Source organism: Gadus chalcogrammus, chromosome 17 (genome assembly GCF_026213295.1).
Source record: "Gadus chalcogrammus isolate NIFS_2021 chromosome 17, NIFS_Gcha_1.0, whole genome shotgun sequence".
NCBI classification, from domain to species: domain Eukaryota; kingdom Metazoa; phylum Chordata; class Actinopteri; order Gadiformes; family Gadidae; genus Gadus; species Gadus chalcogrammus.
The window spans coordinates 6,476,498-6,498,396 of NC_079428.1; the positions used below are offsets into that span (position 1 = coordinate 6,476,498).

The 21,899-nt window shown below is 46.0% G+C and overlaps 1 protein-coding gene across 1 annotated transcript; it reads left to right on the top strand.

Moving 5' to 3' along the window:
- The first annotated feature begins 1,191 nt into the window (after positions 1 to 1,191).
- Positions 1,192 to 20,447, top strand: chrnb1 (cholinergic receptor, nicotinic, beta 1 (muscle)). Its single transcript, XM_056575440.1, has 11 exons — positions 1,192 to 1,401; positions 2,289 to 2,431; positions 5,076 to 5,120; positions 5,969 to 6,078; positions 7,901 to 8,009; positions 9,377 to 9,521; positions 9,919 to 10,104; positions 10,527 to 10,750; positions 14,923 to 15,098; positions 18,719 to 18,866; positions 19,383 to 20,447. The coding sequence occupies exons 1-11, from the start codon at positions 1,341 to 1,343 to the stop codon at positions 19,524 to 19,526; spliced, it is 1,491 nt and encodes a 496-aa protein (XP_056431415.1). The 5' UTR covers positions 1,192 to 1,340; the 3' UTR covers positions 19,527 to 20,447.
- Positions 20,448 to 21,899: the final 1,452 nt, after the last annotated feature.

The following is a 21,899-nucleotide window of genomic DNA, read 5'->3' on the forward strand; positions in this document are numbered from 1 at the left end:
CAAGGAAATTCAGTTTGTTCCTCATCTGTTGGGCCCAAAGTTCCTGTCAAAACACATGGGCCACGTTAAAATAACTAGGTTGGGGCTGAAGTTATTTCCTAGCAGTTAGCTAGTTTCCTCCGCAGCAAACTCGCGCCACTGCACTTGCGCCCTGAGTGCGCTGACGCAAATGATACATGGTGCTATTTTGCTGATCGTAAAAGCAATTGCGCCACTGACCAGAAAATGCGTGTGCTGTGTTCCAATATCCATACTATCCGTACTTACTAGCCTTAGTTTGAGTATGTAGGGCATTCCGATTCAGATCGGGCGAAAATAAGTGTACTGAAAGGAACCAGATGGTGTACTCAAAACGGTCTAATCGCGAAGTGTGGATCGATGTACACTTTTCGTACTACACATACAATACTATTCTCTCTCACACATACTACTATATTCTCTTGCATAAACAACTATACTCTCTCACTTACACTACTATACTCACTCACATACACTACTATACTCTCTCACATACGCTACTATACTCGCTCACATACACAACTATACACTCTCATCCATACATGTAAAAGGAGTATAATAGTGTGTGTGTGTATAAGTAAACTGGTGTATATGCGAGATTATAATAGTGTGTGTAAGACCAAGCATGAATTCTGTCCCAGGCGGCCCCTCATATGTGTGCACCCATCTGTTTAAACACACACAAACTAAACGCATAATGTAATACAGTCCATGGCGATGTATATTAACGGGGGAACACATGTAAGAAACGATGTTTGTTAATGTATTGCTGCATATCATTAAATAGACCCACAGTTGCGGCCAGTTTGGCGTTTAAGACCTTTAAAATAGGGCCCATAATCACTATTTGCACATTATTATTTATTATGAACCTAATGATAGTCATTTTAACCACGCAGACAGACCCACGCGCGCACACACACACACACACACACACACACACACACACACACACACACACACACACACACACACACACACACACACACACACACACACACACACACACACACACACACACACACACACACACACTGTAGTAACATCTAAGTTATAGCCTAGCTCTTTAGATAGGCTACTAGAAAGGCAGCTGGTTGGTGACACCACCAGCCCAGTCACCCTTCTCCCCTCCCCTCCCCTCCCCTCCCCTCCAGTAGAGTAATTCGAGCAGACGAACAGTTGGACCCGGTGACCAAACTCAACAACTCAAACTACACTCCAGATTCAACGCAACCAAACTGAACCAGGCCACTACGGGCATCTATTAACTTGATTTGATTCATTAGCGGGACAAAGAAGCGTGCGTATTGCGCGGGGGGACCATGAGAGGCTGCGCGCTGTTCCTGGTGCCATGTTGCTTATGGAGTTTGTGTGCCGTCGGAGGTAAGTTCGGTTGTGCGACTGTACACAGACAACGACACATGGTCAAGGCTGCCCTGTGTTTGTGTGTGTGTGTGTGTGTGTGTGTGTGTGTGTGTGTGTGTGTGTGTGTGTGTGTGTGTGTGTGTGTGTGTGTGTGTGTGTGTGTGCGTGTGCGTGTGCGTGTGTGTAGTCCGTATTTGGCACGTCTTGGCACAATGAAATAAGTGCGCTACGCCTCTTAATCTATAATTTGGTCCTCACAGACCACATAGTTTATCCTCTATCATTTATCCTACGATTTAAGTTGTTGGTTGGCTGGTATTGGCCTGCTGACAGTTGGCATTAACTGACTTGATTAGTTCACTAACAACACTGTTCAGAGTTGAATGTTGGCCAACAAACCATGATGCCATCGCCTCGTGTTTTACTATAGGGGCTCACTTCTTGTACCCCGGGAAATATATGTAAAATGAATCCAAACCTAAGGAATCCAAACCTATGTCTGTGTGTGTCTCATGAATTCAGGGTAAAAAAACACACTGAGATGAGACGTACTCAGCCCCATGTATGGTTCTATATTCATGGTACATAAGATTCAAATTCAATTTTTTTTTTTGGTATCCAAGTAATATATAAACTATGATCATGTCATATATTGGACGTTTTTGTCGCCATTTGTCAGTTATTCATTTCAAAATTATCTTAAATATCGTCCTAATTATAATGTTATTATTATGTTTAGGATTATGTTATTTTGAGCTTAAAAAAAATGTACCCTTGCACAGGTATCGACACCGTGTCCCATTTAATTTTACATTTTTGTATATTTCTTATTGGTCAATGTGCCGTCCCCTGTGATCTTATGTGCCCCGTCTTCCCCCCCACTCTCCCCCTCCCTCTCCCCCCAGTGGAGTCCATCCTGGCGGAGCAGGCCCTGATGTCCGACCTCTTCGCACCCCTCAAGTACAACCTGAAGGTGCGGCCGGCCCGCCGCGCTGAGGAGCGCGTGGTGGTGCGCGTGGGCATGATGCTCACCTCCTTCGTCGGACTGGTGAGGGTTTGTCATAAACACACACACATATTAAACACACACACCCACACGTATTAAACAGACATACACACGTATTAAACACACACACATATTAAACACACACACCCACACGTATTAAACAGACATACACACGTATTAAACACACACACACACACACTTATTAAGCACACATTCACACACACACGTATTAAACACACACACCCACACGTATTAAACAGACACACACACGTATTAAACACACACACACACACACACTTATTAAACACACATTCACACACACCTATTAAACACACACACACACACGTATTAAACACAAGCACACACGTATTAAAAACACACACACGTATTAAACACACACACACGTATCAAACACACATATTAAACACACACACATACACACGTATTAAACACACACACACACGTATTAAACACACACACACACACACACGTATTAAACACACACACACACACACACAAATATTAGACGCACACCAATGCACATCAATTACCCGCATGTAAGCATGTATATTATACACAGACACACGTACACACACACACATACACACACACTCAAACAAACACAAGTATTACACACAAGTAAACCCCTGTGTCTGTGTGTACTTTTGAGTTCATCTTGACTCAGATTGATGTATTTGTACCTGCTGGAGCACAGGTCCAGTGTAGTACAGTGGTCAGGAGGTTCTTCCACCTCCAGCTGAAAGGATCTGGTGTCTCACCCCAATGTCTGTAGTCTTAGCTGTAAGGTGTCCCCGCACCTGACGCCTAAGACCTAACCGCTCGTTAATATCACCGGTCACTTATTTGGGATGAAAGCGTGTGACTGAAAAGTGGTGAAGGTGGGATGCATTTCAGGTCACCTTTGTTCAGCTGGCTCGATATAGGAACTGCTTCAAAGCATGCAGTCGATGGATGACTTTTCTTTGAGTTTCTCTCCCTCTCAAGGTTTTTGTTTCATGAAATAAGTAAGTCATCCTATACAACTATTTCAGTTAACTATACGTTTTCACAAATTATTTAGACATCAAGAACCGGAAGACAAACACTGGCAATTTCCATTGGTGATATGCTGAAGCACGTTTATTGAAGGGGTTTGTAAACGACAAATGGTCCCTAAAAATGGAAATCAATACACAGACATCTCCAATAACCCTGCAGTTGATTCATTTTGTCAGTTTAACACACCTCTGCCAGTTAAACCCAATTATGCACAAGCTCTTGTTTACTCAGCGGGGTCATGTTCGCCAACCCCTAGAATCAGTTTAACGTTTTTATCACGATCAAGATGCATTTAATCAATTTATTGGAAATAGTTCCTTCCACTTCACATTGTCATTCATTTCCCTTTTTACAAATATGAACAAAATCTCACACACACACACACATTATCGCGCCAAGACACACACACACACACACACTCATTCATACCACATCTCTTTCGGTTTATTTTAGTTCGAAAGGGTAATTTCAAAGCCTATGGAAATATAAAGTATACATACAATATAAACCAAGTTTGGGCAAATGTAGAACGTCATGTACACACACAAACACACACACACACACACACGCTACATCTCTTTAGAGGTCAAGGGAAATTCACGAAACACTGTTTAAGTTCCTGAGTGGAATGATGACAGAAAATTACCCCCCAACACACACACACACACACACATACATAAACACACACACACATGCATCGAAACACATAAACGCATGCGTCAACACACATACAAATCCCGCAAATAAATACGTGGCACTTTTTCATTTTCAGGCTAATGGTTAGCAGCTAGTGGTTCCCAGCGTTTAAGGAGACATGGGGATTTACATCACTAGTCGTTCATACTGGTAGCATGAGGCTAGGGGTTGGGAGCAGTGGAGTAGAGAGAGAGAGAGAGAGAGAGAGAGAGAGAGAGAGAGAGAGAGAGAGAGAGAGAGAGAGAGAGAGAGAGAGAGAGAGAGAGAGAGAGAGAGAGAGAGAGAGAGAGAGAGAGAGAGAGAGAGAGAGAGAGAGAGAGAGAGAGAGAGAGAGAGAGAGAGAGAATAGGGGGAGAGGATTCTACCCCCCTCTGTCCTTGCACCAGCTGTCTTTCAGGCATTTCTGAGCCTAGTTTTAAATAGCAGTCCTTGTTACACAGGGCTGGGGCCTCACAAGATATCACACACACACAAACACACCCACTCACCCACCTACGCACAGACAAACACACACAAACATACACACACAACGTTTCCACACGTCTGCCCCTCGGTATCTCGGATCACATCACAGACACTCTGTTCATGTAAATACAAACAAACACTGGATCACTCACACAGAGGATATGAAAAGTGATATTTATGTGTGGCGTATGGTGGGTTGTTGTGCATTGTGGTTTGTATTCTTTTAAATGATTATCAAAAGTTTACCACTGTCCACTAGGGGGCGAATATATGTTGTTGTGATCCGTGAGTTCTATGTGTATTGCTGAGAAAAGAAGCCTAAATGCAAAGTTGTACTCATGTTGTTGGAAAAAGCTTAACATTTGGAAAAAAAATCGTTTTACTCAAGGATGGAAGACCTTTGTCATATTATCAGATGAAAACGATTTACGATTAACACAATTTGTTATTTTCTTTGTCTTCTCAGAACATGAAGAATGAAGAGATGAGTACAACTGTGGTGATGAATCTGGTAGGAATTGCATGGATATAATATACAGTATATAGTAAAAATTGATATCGTTTTTGTGTGCCGATAGCAGTGTGTCTCATTTTGCATGCATGGACACACTCACCTTTCAACAGTTAACGCCTTCGGTTTTAAACGGCTCTACGAGGTCACCCCATTTAACAAGCACCCACTCCTCCTGGTTCCTTTGACAAGCGCTCCGTTTATCGTGCTCTTAAGGCGTCGCGGGACATGACGGAGGGTCTGCCAGCGCCCCTTTAAATTGAGGCTGTGACAGATTGAAAAATTGTGTATAACAGTCTATATATTTGTCACTCCTCCCCCCCCTGCGAGCCGACACAGATCTCTTTAGGAACGGCCTCTTCTCTCTAGAAAGCTTTTAGAAATATGGGACACAAAAATGTTCCCTTTTGAAATTGATGGCGACTATATAGTTAATTTGGTATGAATATATATAGACAAGGCAAATACAAAGCATAAGGAGGAGAGACAACTATGCAATAGGCCATGGAATGCACCCAGCTATCCCAACATTTATAATAACATCATAAATAATGATAATATATAAATAATATAATAATCATGATAATGATATTCTGAACTCACCTTTACCTCCAACCTCCCTGGTCCCTCTGTTTCTGTTTGGCAAAGCATCGCAGTTTTTCTGTCCTCACACACACACACACACACACACACACACACACACACACACACACACACACACACACAGACACAGACACAGACACACACACACACACACACACACACACACACACACACACACACACACACACACACACACAGACAGACGAGGCAACACTCTAAAGCGGTGTGTTCCGCATGAACTACAGGAGTGGACAGACCACCGGTTGTCGTGGAAACCCAAGGACCACAGCGGTGTGGATGTGCTGCGCATCCCCTCGGGGAAGGTGTGGCTGCCCGACATCGTGCTCTACAACAAGTAGGAGCCACAAGCCATGTGATGTGCGTGTGGTGTGCACGTTGCGGCGGTAGCTCAGGAGGCAGAGCGGGTGGGCTGGGACACCGGAAGGTTGCCAGTCCGATGGAGTGTGGAGGTGTCCCTGAGCGAGACGCCTCACCCTGACCGCTCCTGAAGAGCTGGCAGTCGCCCTGCGTGGTCGACGCCGGTCTGTGAATGTGTGAATTTGTGAATGAATAGTTGTAAGTCGCTTTGGATAAAAGCTTCAACAAAATCCCCTAAATGTAAACACTCACGTGCACACTCACGTGCACGTGGCGGGTGGGCCAACTCTGTAACAAGACGTGATTGTTGAGACCAAACAGAGTGAGGTAGGTCTCTCTCGCATGGACGCCTACAAGTGTCTGCGGACATTCAGGTTTAAAGACACACACACACACTCTTGCAAACACAAACACACATACTCGCTAACACACACACACACACACACACTCACAAACATATTTTTGGTGGGATTTTTCAGTTCTAAAAGTCAACATGCATATTTCCAAACCTGAGGGGAGTACAAACCAGTTTGGACAGATGTAGAAGTGCATAAACACACACAAACACACAGCTACACACACACATACACATGCAAGTGCCAACACACACACATCTCACGCAAAGAAATGGTCGTCTCTATGGGGATATACCTCACTGGACATTCATACTGGTAGCATGAGGTTAGTGGGCTGGAGCAGTGGAGAGAAAAGGGAGAGAGGGAGCAAGAGACACTGCAACGAAGAGAGAGAGGGTGTGAGAGAGAGGGAAACTGAAAGAGAAAGCTACACACACACACATCCATTGGAGTTAAAACTCCAATTTAGATTGGAGTGAAATACCATCACCACCGGGCTATCCTGCCTCTATTAACACATTAATTTGGCTCAAAGTCAAATCCCCAGAATAATGCAGACTGACCACTGGAGTACAGCTAGAGTAAAAAGAAAGAGAATGAAAAAAACACTTTGATTCAGGCCAGTCATATCCTTCTCATCTATCTTCACCCCAGCTTATTTCTATTTCCCCCCTTTTGCTTCCTCCTCACTCTCTCTCTTACATCAACACATCCACACACTCACTCCCAGCTCCTTACTGCGGCGGTCCTCAGTCTGTCTGTGGTTCCTAATCAGACAGCTTTCCCCACCACTCTATTTATCAGAGCTTTATAGGCAAATGAATCCAGGATGTCTCTCCAATAACAGAGCTACCCAGGCCCCCCCGCACAAGCTGCCCGTCTCCTTACCACATACCACATAGTGTGTTCGTTGTTTCTGCTCATATATAAATAGGTGGGAAAAACAGTCACAGAAATATAGAATATGCACAGATTTACGCAGTCCTACTCAAACACATGCACAAACCCACACACACCCACACACACTAAATCTCGATGCTTGCAGGTGTAACATCCTTATACAAACCACACATATATACATGGCGATCTTACTTAGTCTCCAAAGAGCATTGTGAGTGAGCGTGGGTGAGCGATCGAAGGACATGTGGAGTTGGACACAGAACTCTGATAACCTGCCCTGTGACTCACTCTCTCTCTGTGTCGGTCTCTCTCTCTCTGCCTGTCTCTCTCTCTCTGCCTGTCTCTCTCTCTCCCCCTCTCTCTGCCTGTCTCTCTCTCTCTGCCTGTCTCTCTCTCTCTCTCTCCCCCTCTCTCCCTCTCTCTCCGCCTGTCTCTCTCTCTCCGCCTGTCTCTCTCTCTCTCCCCCTCTCCCTCTCCCCCTCTCTCTCTCTCCCTCTCCCTCTCCCTCCCTCCCTCCCTCTCCCTCTCCCTCTGTCTCCATAGTAACGATGGGGTGTTTGACGTGGCGCTACAGGTGCACGTGCAGGTGTACAGCAGCGGCCGTGTCACCTGGTCCCCCCCGGCCCTCTACTGCAGCTCCTGCGGGGTCAAGGTGCACAAACAAACACACACACGTAAACACATACACACACACACACACACACACACACATACATCACATCACTCACACTTTGCCATGCTCCGATTATCCGTCCGATCATCCGAGACCTCGATAACAAAACACACACACATACGCACTCGAGAGCAGGGGTTCCCAACCTTTTTTGTTCCATGGACCAGCATATCCATACAATGTATCATCTTGTCCTGTTCACAACAATTAAAAAGAATAGCACTGAAATGCTTGAGTCTCAGGCTCACTTGAACAATGCATTCATATACAATGATAACATTTATATGAGCAACACAAGAAAAGTCACCTTAGACTTCAATAAACATAAAAGTAGTGCAGAGAGATGCATTGACACTTAATTTACAGTGGTTTAGTTGCACACACACACACACACACACACACACACACACACACACACACACACACACACACACACACACACACACACACACACACACACACACACACACACACACACACACACACACACACACACACACACACACACACACACACTCCTCCTCCCATGTCGTGTTTCGTTGCAGCGCCTTCCTTATAGGCCACTAAGCAAACGTCTCGTAGATGAGACTGCCTTTGGGTTATTTTGTTTCGATATGAGATATATTTTAAAACAGCCCGTCATTGTATCCTACCACTCTTGGATTAAGGAATTTAAATGAGATTATGGAGTGAGTTGACTCAGAAGTGACATTCGGCAATGGCAGCGCGAGTTGATCAGAACAAGTTAAACTTCTAATTCAATAACAGCCACAGCCAAGAAAGAAGGTAAGAAAGATTGTCGGAAAACTTAGATTTGCAAGGCAAGCAGGGAAGCTTTGGGGGTGTTATGTACAATCAACCATGTGAACATGCATGTTGCACTGTTGTGTGGTGGACTTGCAATGAATTTTAGAATTAATAGGCTCGAGCCTGCGTTTCTTTAATATCGAGGCCTTTTTTTTTCAAAAAATAAAGTGCAACAGCCATTATCCTATATAGTAGGCTATATACAACTGGCGGATGGCGGGCGGGTGCGGTTTTGAAAATGGTTAAAAAAGGTGGGTTTGGATGGATGGCGGACGAATGATGTGTTTGTGTTGCGGTCGCGCATGAAATAATAGCCCATCCGCGCATCTCTTACATGGACCAGCTCCGGTCTGTTGACCGGGGGTTGGGAATCGCTGCTCTAGCGAGGCGGTCTCTCTCAGAATCTCCCGTGGCCAACGCAGAGTTTACGCTTATTGTAAACGTCACGGTGTCGTAATATAACTGACTGTACAAGCCCTCTACTCCTCGGCTCTTAACACACCACGTCCCCGCCCTCTCCTCCTGCGTCCCCCTCCCAGGTCACCTACTTCCCCTTCGACTGGCAGAACTGCACCATGCAGTTCCGCTCCTACACCTACGACTGCACCGAGATCGACCTGCAGTACGCGCTGGATGCCAAGGGCAAGGAGATCCGCGAGATTGTCCTGGACGAGGGATTCAGCGGTGGGTACCAAATCAGTGAAATCGTGATGTCATGCTTAAGTACCGCTCGCTCCTCAGCCATTAAATAATGATGTCATACAAAACGAAAAATCATGTTCTACGTCAATTAAATCATGATGTCATACTGAAGTACCTCATGTTCTCCATCTATTGATTCAAGATGTCATAATGAGGAACCTCATTTTCTCACAGGATGCATGGTGAGTTGATTTGGGTTGTCTTGGGTTACGTGGGCACGATGGTTGGGTTTCGTTTGGTTGCATATAAGACGATACCAAGGAAGTGTTTAGAAGTCAATAACAGAAACATGGCCACTATAGCCAGAACCGCAGACTGAAACCGTGAGAGCATCCTCCCTGACCGCAGTCAAGGTAACAGTTTCTGCCCCCCCCACCAGAAAGCGGCGAGTGGTACATCCGCCACAAGGCCAGCAAGAAGAACATGAACGAGGACATGTACGAAGACATGACCTTCTACCTGATCATCGAGAGGAAGCCCCTCTACTACATCTTCAACATCATCATCCCCTGCATCCTCATCACCATCATCGCCATCTTTAACTTCTACCTGCCCCCGGATGCCGGTACGTCGCCCTGCTCCTTCGCCACCGACATGGGCCTCAATCCCCTGGCAGCCATCCTGGTTCAAACGATAGCTAATTCAAATATCTTCATGTCATCTCCATGTACGCATGCATGGGAAACATGTACACACAGCTCAGTATTACAAATATGCAATTCGGCTAAAAAAAGTGTGACGTCGTAGAGTTTTAAAAGCCAAACGGATTTGGCCATGTGGGGTCGTGTCAGCTTCATCGACCTGTGCGTATGCCTCTCTCCGTGTGTGTGTGTGTGTGTGTGTGTGTGTGTGTGTGTGTGTGTGTGTGTGTGTGTGTGTGTGTGTGTGTGTGTGTGTGTGTGTGTGTGTGTGTGTGTGTGTGTGTGTGTGTGTGTGTGTGTGTGTGTGTGTGTGTGTGCGCGTGCGTGCGTGCGTGCGTGCGACCAGGCGAGAAGATGGGTCTGTCCATCAACGTGCTGCTCACCATCACCGTGTTCCTGCTGCTGCTGGCCGACAAGGTCCCCGAGACGTCTCTGGGGGTCCCCATCATCGTCAACTACATCATGTTCACCATGATCCTGGTCACCGCCTCCGTCATCCTCAGCGTGGTGGTACTCAACCTCCACCACCGCTCGCCCAACACCCACGAGATGCCCATGTGGGTGCGCAAGGTGAGACCGACGCCGCCCTCCATTCAGATTCAGACTCAGACTCAGAGTGGCTTTTAGTTCATCGTATTGCACAGGTACACAAGAGTACAATTCTCAGGCTGGGTTCTTCAACAGCCGCAACAACACAAGTGAAGTAAATAAAGATGAGTAAAAAAAATATAGATGTGTAAAAACATAAGTAAAAATGAGTCGCAGCATCAATATAATAACAGATAATAAAAATAAAATAAAATAAGTCGAAAAAAACGAAAACAGTGGTAATAGTAAGAATAGTGAGGTGTAGTAAAGTGTTAAGTGTAAAGTGTTCAAGTGGGAGTGGTACCAGCCACGGTTCATTCCCCCCGTAGTCTGCTCTTTGGAGTGGACTGAGCTGAGGAAGAGGTGTGCAGCTTATGGGGGCTGGCGGTAAAGGGGCGGGTGGTGTTTGATGGAAAATACAACACTTCAACTCTAACAAGGAGAGAGATCAGGAGACTTCATAACTTTAGAACTTTAAGAAAGAAATACAAAAGCCGGGAACCACTTATTTTACAGCTTTGGCCAACAGTTTCTTATTGTCTGGCTTTGGGATTCCTCCCATAAGCTCCAAGCCAAGGTTGTTACATGGCTTCAAGCCCATACATGGCTTCAACATCAACCGACTTGGTTGCAAACCTTTCACCCAGTTCCTCTCATCTTTTACCCTCGCCATCCTTATCGATTTCTTTCACAACACTTTCTAAACATCAGGCTGTCTAGACCTCATCTGAAGAATCTATCATATATAATATGAGGACATACTGGTGTCACAGCAGAGGATATTTTCAAGAAGCGAGAAGAATCAAGAATCTTTTGAAGAAGTCTCTTCAGGAGATTTTTCAAAGTCTTATCTCATTCATATAGCATATAAGGCAACATAATGATTATAATCCTTTGAAGGGTATCTGTAATGGGGCGTGAGGTTGGACCCGAGAACAGCACAGACCGAGACCAGTGTTCAACGTTCAACCGTTTTATTGTCCAGAAACGGAATCCAAGATTACCGGAACAAGACAAGGAGCGAGCAGGCAAGGGGTCGGCAACGGGAGGGCAGACAGGTAGCAGGAGACTGGGAAGCAGACAGACCGGCAGGGACTCAACAACAGGCGGGTGGTCAGACAGGCGAGGGGTCGACAACGGGAGGGCAGACAGGCAGGCGAGGAGCAGGAAACAGGGAAGCAGACAGGCCGGCAGGGACTCAACAACAGGGTCAGACAGGCGAGAAGTCAGAAGCAGGCAGGATCAGCGTTGCAGAATAGTTCTGGAGTTGCGGGAAAGCTCTGTGAGTACGAGAGACGATCTGGCAGAGACTGAGTGGAGAGATAGGATTTATATAGAGGAATCACAGGCGGAGGTGGTTGGGTTAATTAGGGGAGATCAGGGTGGCAGGCAGGTGAATGGGAAAACCAGGAGCGGATCATGACAGTATCGTTAAATTCTCCCCCACGCGCCACTATAAGTGTCGCCCACGTCGTGTAGAATGACGGGCACCTTGGTCGTAGTGGTCGTGGGCTGCGGGGAACTCCACCTTCGGTGCTGTGCCTAGCCTGGCGTTAGGTTGTGCGAGCCGTTTGCCTCCAACGCGGCCTTGAGCGCATCATTTTCCACATCAGGTCATCGACGAGAGACTTCTGACAGCCAAGCTCTGAGCGGATGGCATTCAGCTCTGACCTCGGAGGTCAGCCCAGTGGAAATGTACTCTGTGAGCGCTGGTCACGAGCACACCGCCTCCCAGAGCTTCCTGTAGACGAACAGCGACCACGACAGTAACAGAGGGAGTCTATCAGGAGTGGTGTTCGTCATGGAGCTGGGTGCTAGGGGAGCTGGTGCCTGGCTCTTTATAGGGCTGAACACTATCGAATGAACGGTTGAGAAATGGAGATAAATAAAAGTGTTTTAAAAACTGCCCACTAAGTTAGTTCTGAATGAGTACAAATGGTGGAAACACCTGCTGGTGGATGCAAAAAAAATGTGTGTGTATGTGTGAAAATTCCCAATATTATTTTTTTTATTAAATCTAGGGTTGGCAGTTTGGAGAAATCAGCCAGAAAAGCCTTGATTTTTGCATCGGTAAACACTCAAACTGTCAGAGGATTTGATTTATTGATGGCTGCCAGGATGTAAAGAGAAATGCAACAAATAGGCTGAAAAGCTGATTCTTAAGTACTGCCTGCCTTAGCTTTAAAAGTCCCTTTTTCCCTTTTGGACTCTTAAAAGTCCCTTTTTTTATAGTTTACATTTTGGGACTCTTCGCATAGAATACTGGCTGTTCACGTACCTACAATTTACAGAAAACAAATGATGACCATGAACCAAAAGCAGAGCAACATTAAAAAATGAATCTAACGGCATAAATAAATGATGGTCATTTAAACAGTGGCTATTGCGTTTATTAAAGAGATACTTAACCGGTGGAGATATGAAGGTTATATGAAGTAAACAATTCTATGTATTATAAATGTGCAAAAAAAATTGAAATCGTTTCATCCTAGCCTGAGAAAAGGCAATAAGTGTCTCTACCACAGTGCAGTGTTTAGACTTTTGCCAATGTTTTTTCAAAGGCATAATTTGTATATTACTGCCCAGCATAAAAACATTAGCTAATTATAGTAGCACAGCATGTCAAGTATTTGTACTCAACCTTTCCTCCCCAGTTGAAATAAGTGTTTATCTTACACAGTAGGCCTACTTTAGTATAACAGCCCTTTGGTTAGTAAACAAATCACAACAACCAACATGAATTTGAAGTTTTATTCAAGAAAAAATATGAACTATTTACAAAAGTAAAACGTGTAGGGTGTGTTTGCTGGAGTCAAAATAGTCACAGCTCATCTTGAGCATCTACTGTCTCCTGGTAGCCACGGTACTTCCCATGTTGTGCTTGGTCATTAGCTCTGATGGCCTGGACAACACAGGAAGCCGATACTGTCTAAAAAATAACAACATTAGCAGAGCAAGATAAATTATGCCTTGAGTAGCCTATACAGCATTACACAGACTTCAAGCTAACGTAAAGTAGCCTATGCTCTGCCAATAAGATCGGCTACTTTCGGATAACTACATTGTCACGTTCCCATGGACTCAAAATTATTGTAGCCAATGTGTTAGTAAAAAAACAAACACTTACTCTATGCTCAGTTGCTGTTTCTCCCGGCGGGCTTTGGCTGGCGTTTCCAGTTCACTTTCTGGGTCCGGAAATATGCATCCAATACCCAACTGTTCGGATGAGGCATAAAGCCTGGGTGAGAGGTTACACACATGGCCCCGTTCTTGACAGATTCAGCCGTTTATTATAGAAGAAACTGGCATTGCGGAAATTCGCTGCAGCACAGGGCCTCTGTGTTAGTGTCTATAGGCGAACAGAGCAAACCGGCGCGCTCCGGCTCCTCGTCCTCGGCAACAGGCAAGGCTTGTTCAGCTGCAGCCACAGCAACCTCGTCCTCTATTTGTATCAATTCTATCTGGCTGTATTCTGGCTCGTACTAAAAGCCCTGAATGTCCGAATCCAACAATAGATTTTCAAAATCCACTTTGGCTGTTTCATTTGCAAATTTGTTCTCTAGCTAAGCGGTGAAGAAACATGGCGGACATTGTGTTTACATCTCGTACACGAGCTGTAGCCCACCAAATTTCATGAGCCCATCAAATTTGGTGGGCTCATGAAATTAGCGGAACCAGTGGTTTGTAGTCCTCGGCCCTTCTAGCAGGCAAGCAAAGTTCTCCCGAGATGACGTCAAACGCGTCATTTGACGTCATCTCGGGAGAAAATTAGATCAGGAAAGCTGGGCCAAGGGAAGACTGGGTTGGACTGAGGGCAAAAAAACTTTTTTTTTATCATACAATCGCGGTTTTAGAATGATAGAACGCCGGTTCTAAATGGGTGAAGTGTCCCTTTAAGCATAGACTCTGGGCTCCCTTGAAACTGTCCCCACCACCCTCTCCTCCTTCACCCTCCACCTCAACACTCCCCCTCCCCCAACAACCACCCTCCCCTAATTCACCCTCTCCCCAAAAACTGTTTGCATCCACCTGCAGGTGTTTCCACCTTTTGTACCTCATTCAAAACGACCTCGGTGTGGGGCTTTACCTTATCTCCATTTCTCTACCAACCCCTTCTCCCTCCTCACCCCCCCCCCAACCCCTCCCTCCACCAGATCTTCATCCACCTGCTGCCCCCCTACCTGGGCATGCTGCGGCCCAAGGTGGAGACCCCGCTGTCCCTGGAGACGCCGGTGCGGCGGGAGGTCAGCGTGAAGACGGTCAGCCGCTCCGCCGACGAGTACTTCATACGCAAGCCCGCCAACTCCTTCCTCTTCCCCAAGCCCAACAGGTGTGTGTGTATCTGTGTACGTGTGCTACTGTACTCTACAACTAAATGTGTGTGTGTGTACTTGTTTCTGGTAAAGCACACTCAGGTATAAGGAAAAAGTACATACCAATTTTGACTCATCAACTAAGTGGGCCCTATTTTAACGGTCTGAAACGCAAGTGAGAATCGCCAAGCACAAGTATGTTTGTGGGCGGTTCTATGGCGATGTTTCTATTTTACCGGCGCATAAATGACTCTTGCGCCCGGCGCAAATCTAAAAAAGGTTGGTCTGAAGTAGCCTAATTACCCGCAGGGGTGGTTTGGGCGTAACGTGCAATAAACGAATGAGAGTGCCAGCTCCCATCCCCTTTAAGACTGACGAGTTGATATTTTGACAGTGCGTTTGCAGTCTCCGATGAGACAGATGCATGACCACATGAATTTCAAACTTCAAATGGCTCAGTTTAGGGCCAAATAATGTGGAGGTGTGTGTTTGTTTGTACTCAAATGAGTTTTGTGCGCACCAGGGGGGAGTTGTGGCGAAAGGTGATGAAAGGCAAATCCCTCTCTGCCGAGGTCACGGCGAGTGACTGATGAGAGACCGATCGCTGTTCCATCGATCCGTTCCCACCGCCCCCCGATCTGCTGACGCTCGCTTTAACCCGACGCACTCGCAGTCATGTCACGCTCCCCCCGCCACACTGACGCCCCGCAGACGTAGGGATGCGGCACGGTCGTCGCAGTCTGTGACGCTGCGGCAATGTGGGTGCAGCCTCCCAATCCCCAAACAGTCAGCAGTGCAGACCCTCCATTCATGCACACATTCACACAGCGACGGCGGAGTCAACCACGCAGGGCGACAGCCAGCTCGTCAGGAGCAGTCAGGGTGGGGTGTCTTGCGCAGGGACACCTCCCCACTCAGCTAGGAGGAGCCCGGGATCGAACTAGCAACCTTTCCGGTTACCAAACAACCCGCTCTACCTCCTGAGCCACTGTCGCCTCTAGTATCCATAATAAATATGGAATATCCCTGTGAATATGTCAAACAATTATTTGGAATAAACTCTCAGGATCGTAGTGGTTCAGTTGTTCACCTCTCAGCCGTAATGCACCAGGATCGATCACCAATGTCCGGCCCCTAACGTGTAAACATCTTTGAACAAGACGCCCTCAACCTGCTTCATGACATAGATCGGAATTCACCGCCCGTTTTGAAAAGGCCACACACAGGCTCTCTGTACCCTTGATGCTATCCATTTCTCTCATTGGTCATCTCCGTCTCTGCCCTTAACTCTTTCCCATCTCAGCCCTTCCCCTTCTCTCTCCCTCTCCCTCTCCCTCTCCCCCCCTGTGGTCTGCTGTTCCCTGGAGGGGAGCAGAGGGAGGGAGAGAGGGGAGGGTGGTGGCGGAGGCAGACGAGGTAAATCGTTGCTAAAATAATAATGGCGACGCACAAATCCACCGCCGACACATTACAGCGGCGCGCGCGTGTGTGTGCGTGTGTTTGTGCGTGTGCGTGTGCGTGTGCGTGTGTGCGTGTGTGTGTGTGTGTGTGTGTGCGTGTGTGTGAAGGTGAATGTCCTCACGAGTGTTGGGTGGGAGGTGGGGGAGGATGCAGTATCTCTATTAGGGACAATCCGATGAGACAGCAGTATCTCTCCACACACACTCACACACATACACACACACACACACACACACACATTCAGAGCTCCTTAATTAGGTTTATTGAGACTCTTGGCAGGTGGGTGAGGTGGTCATGTTGGTGGAGGGGGGGGGTTGAAATAGTACCTCTGACTAGTCATTCACCTCTCCCCGATCAAGGGACCCAACCACACCTAGGACACATGTCGCCATGGGGATGTGTGTGTTTGTGGTGGGGGAGGGGGGGCTGGCTCTCTCTTTCTATGTCTCTCTCTCTCCCACACCCCAATCATCTGATAGCATCTGCCTGTGGGTGTGTTTGTGGGTGTTTGTACGTGCGTGCGGTCACAGGTTCACCTGCCACACAACTGCACACCTCGGTTGTGTGGGTGTAACCACACACGCACACAGAAATGTAGCATAATGAATACCAAGGGGGTTTATAGTCAAGGCACGCTGCGAGAGAGGACAACAACAGACAGAAATCTTCTTGAGATAGTTCCTCTGTTTCGAAGTGTGGCACTACAATGCCCCCAAGTGGTCACTGTGCTGTACTGCAAGTCCTCGTCTATCAGCTTCTCACCTGAGCCGATGGTAATGCAGGCTTCCTCCTCCGCCACACAAGGCCACACACTCAAAGATATCTGACAAAGGTGTTTCATATTCTAGTTGTTTCATAACATAGCGGATGTGTGGCAAAGAATAGTCATTAATGTTAATAAAGTGTGGCAATGTGTGGGATTAAAGCTCATATATCATGAAGCAAACATTGGGTGCCATGTTTACTTACTGTGTGAAATGGTTTGTATTGTTTGTCTATGTGCAGATGTACGGTACGTCTCATTACGTTTCCATTAGATATGCAATGTGTAAAAATCAGTGGCATTAGTGGAACGGACTGCAGAAATGGCATGTAATACTTCATGGCATGTGATTTCGAGTCTAATCCCATGAATCCCTATAATTTTGGTTTGACTCCGAATGGCCCTTTAAGGAGCAAACAAAATCTACTTTTAATTTAAGTGTTAACGAGACTTCAAGGAAGGAACTTAGCCTGTAGCCATGTCGAACATTGTACCCACGTATTTGTGTGAGTTTGCTCGCACGAGTACACAACCACACGTCGTCGTCTATGGGTTCATCATATCATCTGGAGGAGCACACAGCTTTTGACCGTGATATTAAAGCACTCAAGGAGTCCACAAATGGCAACAACTGCTTCTCCTCCATGTCGCGGTCCACTCTGGACTTCAGGGGAGTGAAGTCATTTAGCTTCATGATTAAAGTGACTTATTGATGAGTGTAAAAAACAACCATGTTCAATGTAAAAAGACGTTTACTGCTAAACCTTGACCTCTAGTTTTACAGACTTTACAATTTATGAATCTATTCATCCTACACTCATCACTAGGCACTTGACACTTTATTATATGCTGTCGATGACGATAACATAATTTTGAAGAACCTACTGGCACCTTACACGATACCTTACACGATACAGGCCAGTACAGGCTACCAAAGGGGAAGGGTGAGGGGGTTCATTCAGTTGGTTGCAATGTGCACCCTAATTTCCAAATACTCGCTAAATTACTTTTGGCTTGTCCTGGTCAAGGAGGTTATTTGATTTTCTTTTATGAATCAAGTGAATATTTCTCTGTCCTTCAGCATCAGCCGTGTGTGTGTGTGTGTGTGTGTGTGTGTGTGTGTGTGTGTGTGTGTGTGTGTGTGTGTGTGTGTGTGTGTGTGTGTGTGTGTGTGTGTGTGTGTCAATTATGTATTTCATATTTTTGTTAAAATAAATGTGTTAAAATTACTTTTTTCTTTATTGAAATATTACTTCTAACATTTATTGCTAACATATTTGAATTCCCTCTTAATCTGCATTGACTAGAGATATGTTCCGGTAATGTGACGCTACAAACTTGATTAAATATATTACAATGCAGCTTTAACTTCAGACCGATGTTTTGATGGTATTGAAACGATGTGTGTGGCAGGTACCAGCCGGAGGGTATGACCACGGACATGAGGAAGTACATCGACGGGCCCAGCAGCTACCTGACACTGCCCGACGAGCTCAAGTCTGCCATCGAGGCCATCACCTACATCGCTGAGGCCCTGCAGGCCGAGAAGGACTACGAAGCTGTGAGTGTCCTCAACCGACGCCTCTTGAGCTGCTACAGTGGCCATTTTGTCAGATATGCGTTGTTTGGTCTTTATGTCTGTTCTGATTTCGTTTAAAGGTCCTTTTTCTTGTCTTTTATTTTTTTGGGCGGTTTGTAACTGTCTGGTTGTTTGTACATTTGTTTGTTATGAAGTTATCGCTTTTCTGGTCCGTGCACCCTTTTCAAACTATTTTCTTGCCCATTTCTCTTTTTAGTCGTTCTGTCTTCATTTCCATCCGTCTGTCACTGCATGCTTGCGGTCTCATTAACTGTCTATCTCTAATGTAATTTTTCTCTTCTCTTTTCTTCTTCCCTCTCACGACTCCTCTCCTCCCGCCCTCCTCCTCTTCCTCCTCCCCCCTCCATTCCTCCTCACCACTCCTCTCCTCTCGCCTTCCTCCTCCTCCTCCTCCTCCTCCTGCTCCTCCCCCCTCCATTCCTCCTCACCACTCCTCTCCTCTCGCCTTCCTCCTCCTCCTCCTCCTCCTCTCCCTAGCTGAGGGAGGACTGGCAGTATGTAGCCATGGTGGTGGACCGCATGTTCCTGTGGATCTTTGTGGTCTTCACCACCGTCGGAACCCTTGGCATTTTCATCAACGCCAGCACCAGCCTCACACCCACCGACCCCTTCAAGCCCTGAGCAGGGTGTGTGTGTGTGTGTGTGTGTGTGTGTGTGTGTGTGTGTGTGTGTGTGTGTGTGTGTGTGTGTGTGTGTGTGTGTGTGTGTGTGTGTGTGTGTGTGTGTGTGTGTGTGTGTGTGTGTGTCCGCATATGCCAAGATCTTCTCTAGCAAAGCACCACCACATTTTGGTGTGTCTTCATCTAAAATCTTTTTTGGAGAGTAATTTCATGCTTTTGTTTGTTTCCGTTTTTTGCGTTTTTGTATTCCAAATTGTAATTAGAATTAGTGCCTTTGTGTTATCTTAATATCATGATCACTCCCATAGGTCTTTGTCTGTAATCGTATAATGCAGATTGAAAAAAAGGAAAGCTTTTATTGTGAAGCTTGAACGGTGAAGAAGGCAAAGAAATTATTTCACAATAAGGGCGACAGAAAAACATGTCAACCATTTCAGCCACCCTTATTGTGAAATTATTTGTTTGTTGTGTTTTCTGGACCCTTGGTGATACAGTGAAAGTTTGAAAGTGACCTTCGTGGCGCTATTTGTCTGTGTAAAAAATGACAGACTGTGGTCAGATATCAAGCGGTTGCCCAGAGAGTTTGAATAAACTTGAAAGCATACTTGAAAGATGGAAGTATTTTATTTCATGTTTAAGGATACTTACACTTTTTCTGAAGGAAACCTATTTTCACATGGATTTCTTACAAAGTTTCTGAACTAAATGTTCAATTCAGTTTGATTTAGTTTGATGACTATTGTATGAACATTTTGATTTGTACTGAATGTACTGACATACACATTCAACTACATTGTTACTGTCGAAGAATTTCGTCAAATATTTGTGTGAAGTGTGAACATATAAACAAATTGAAACCCCCTCAAAAGCATTCTCCATAAATACCAGTAAAGGTATGTGTGTGTGTGGTCTTTGCGTTTGAGTGCATGTCTCCCGCCCTCATTTTTTTTACCCTAACCGTGTCTGAACGAGTGGGGGGCGGATCTGGGATATATCTGGGACAGCAGTGATCCTCTGTGTATTTCCGGCTTGCGTGTGCTTGGCGCGTGTAGCTATTTTTGTGTGTGTGTGTTGGGGGGGGGGGGGAGGATACTGGCCAGCTGCATCAATAGGTTGTGGACCTGTCTTCCACTGTCTCTACCAGAAGACACACACTCACACACACACACGGCACACAGATTGATACACACGCACACAAACACTTTGGACACCTACGCTAACGGAGACTCCATTGCAGTGCATACTGACACACACACCCTCACATTGCTGCGTCCGTTAAGCATGAACACAAAGTTATTTACCTAAAGAGACACACACATAATTGATGCACCCCATCCTTTTTGCATGAGCTGCTCAGGGATGCCATGCGACACACACACCTGTCCTCGTCTACGTGTGTTGAGCCCGGCCGGGGTCCGGGGGGGTCTTTGGCTGCGTCCTATTTGTGTTCACACCTCCTTGCTGTCAATCTTAATCAAAGAGATTGTGAGTGACGATGGAAGGAGTAGAGGAACCGGTGTTGGATGAGTCTGTTGTTGTATTATTTTACTTTAACATTTAGGGGGTTTCGGGGAGACGCTTTTATCCGAAGCATCATTCATTCACACATTCCGACGGCGGAGTCAACCATGCAGGGCGACAGAAATTTCGTCAGTAGCAGTCAGGGTGAGGCATCTTGCTCAGGGACACCTCGACACTCAGCTAGGAGGAGCCGGGGAATGGAACTAGCCACCTTACGGTTACCAGTCGACCCGCTCTACCTTTTGAGCTACTGCTATTATTAATTAGCTTTTCTTTCAACCTTTTATTTATTCACAGGGAAGTTTTCATGGAATCTAGAATCGTGTACCACAATGACTGTAGTTATACGTATACTGTCAAACGGAGATAGAGGAGAAGAGTTGGAGGGAGAGAGGGAGAGGGATGCAGAGTAGTGAGGAAGTTCACACCGCTTTCAACATTCCCATACATGTTTGCGGAATATATCCCTTTAGCACGGTGACTTACGGAGCCATGTAGTGTTGAGCTGTTGTTTGGCGGAGGGCTTTGGAAGACTGAAGAATGGACCGATTCAGAGGACCTCGCTGGGACAGTTTTAGACTGCGTTCAGGAAAGCAAACTCATCTGTCTGTCACTGTTTCAACTGGCTACAGTCAAAGCATGGGTGTTTCGGTTTCAAAACTCCTTCTCAGGTGTACACAGGAAAGACCATCATTACAAGTAACAAATCGAAAGTTAAACCGGTCTTCCGAGTGACAACAAAAAATCTGAGTTCACCAGTGGTTAAGAAGTGAAATCATTGACGCGTTGTGACTTAATCAAGAGGGAAACGGTGCCGCTGAGTGACTGCTCACTGCAAAGATACATAATAAGC

Bases quoted from the DNA above. Each gene is read 5' to 3' on its own strand.
- chrnb1 (XM_056575440.1), top strand. From the start codon at position 1,341: ATGAGAGGCTGCGCGCTGTTCCTGGTGCCATGTTGCTTATGGAGTTTG. The intron at 2,432-5,075 runs GTGAGGGTTTGT...TTGTCTTCTCAG, and splicing joins TCACCTCCTTCGTCGGACTG to AACATGAAGAATGAAGAGAT. The intron at 10,751-14,922 runs GTGAGACCGACG...TCCCTCCACCAG, and splicing joins TGCCCATGTGGGTGCGCAAG to ATCTTCATCCACCTGCTGCC.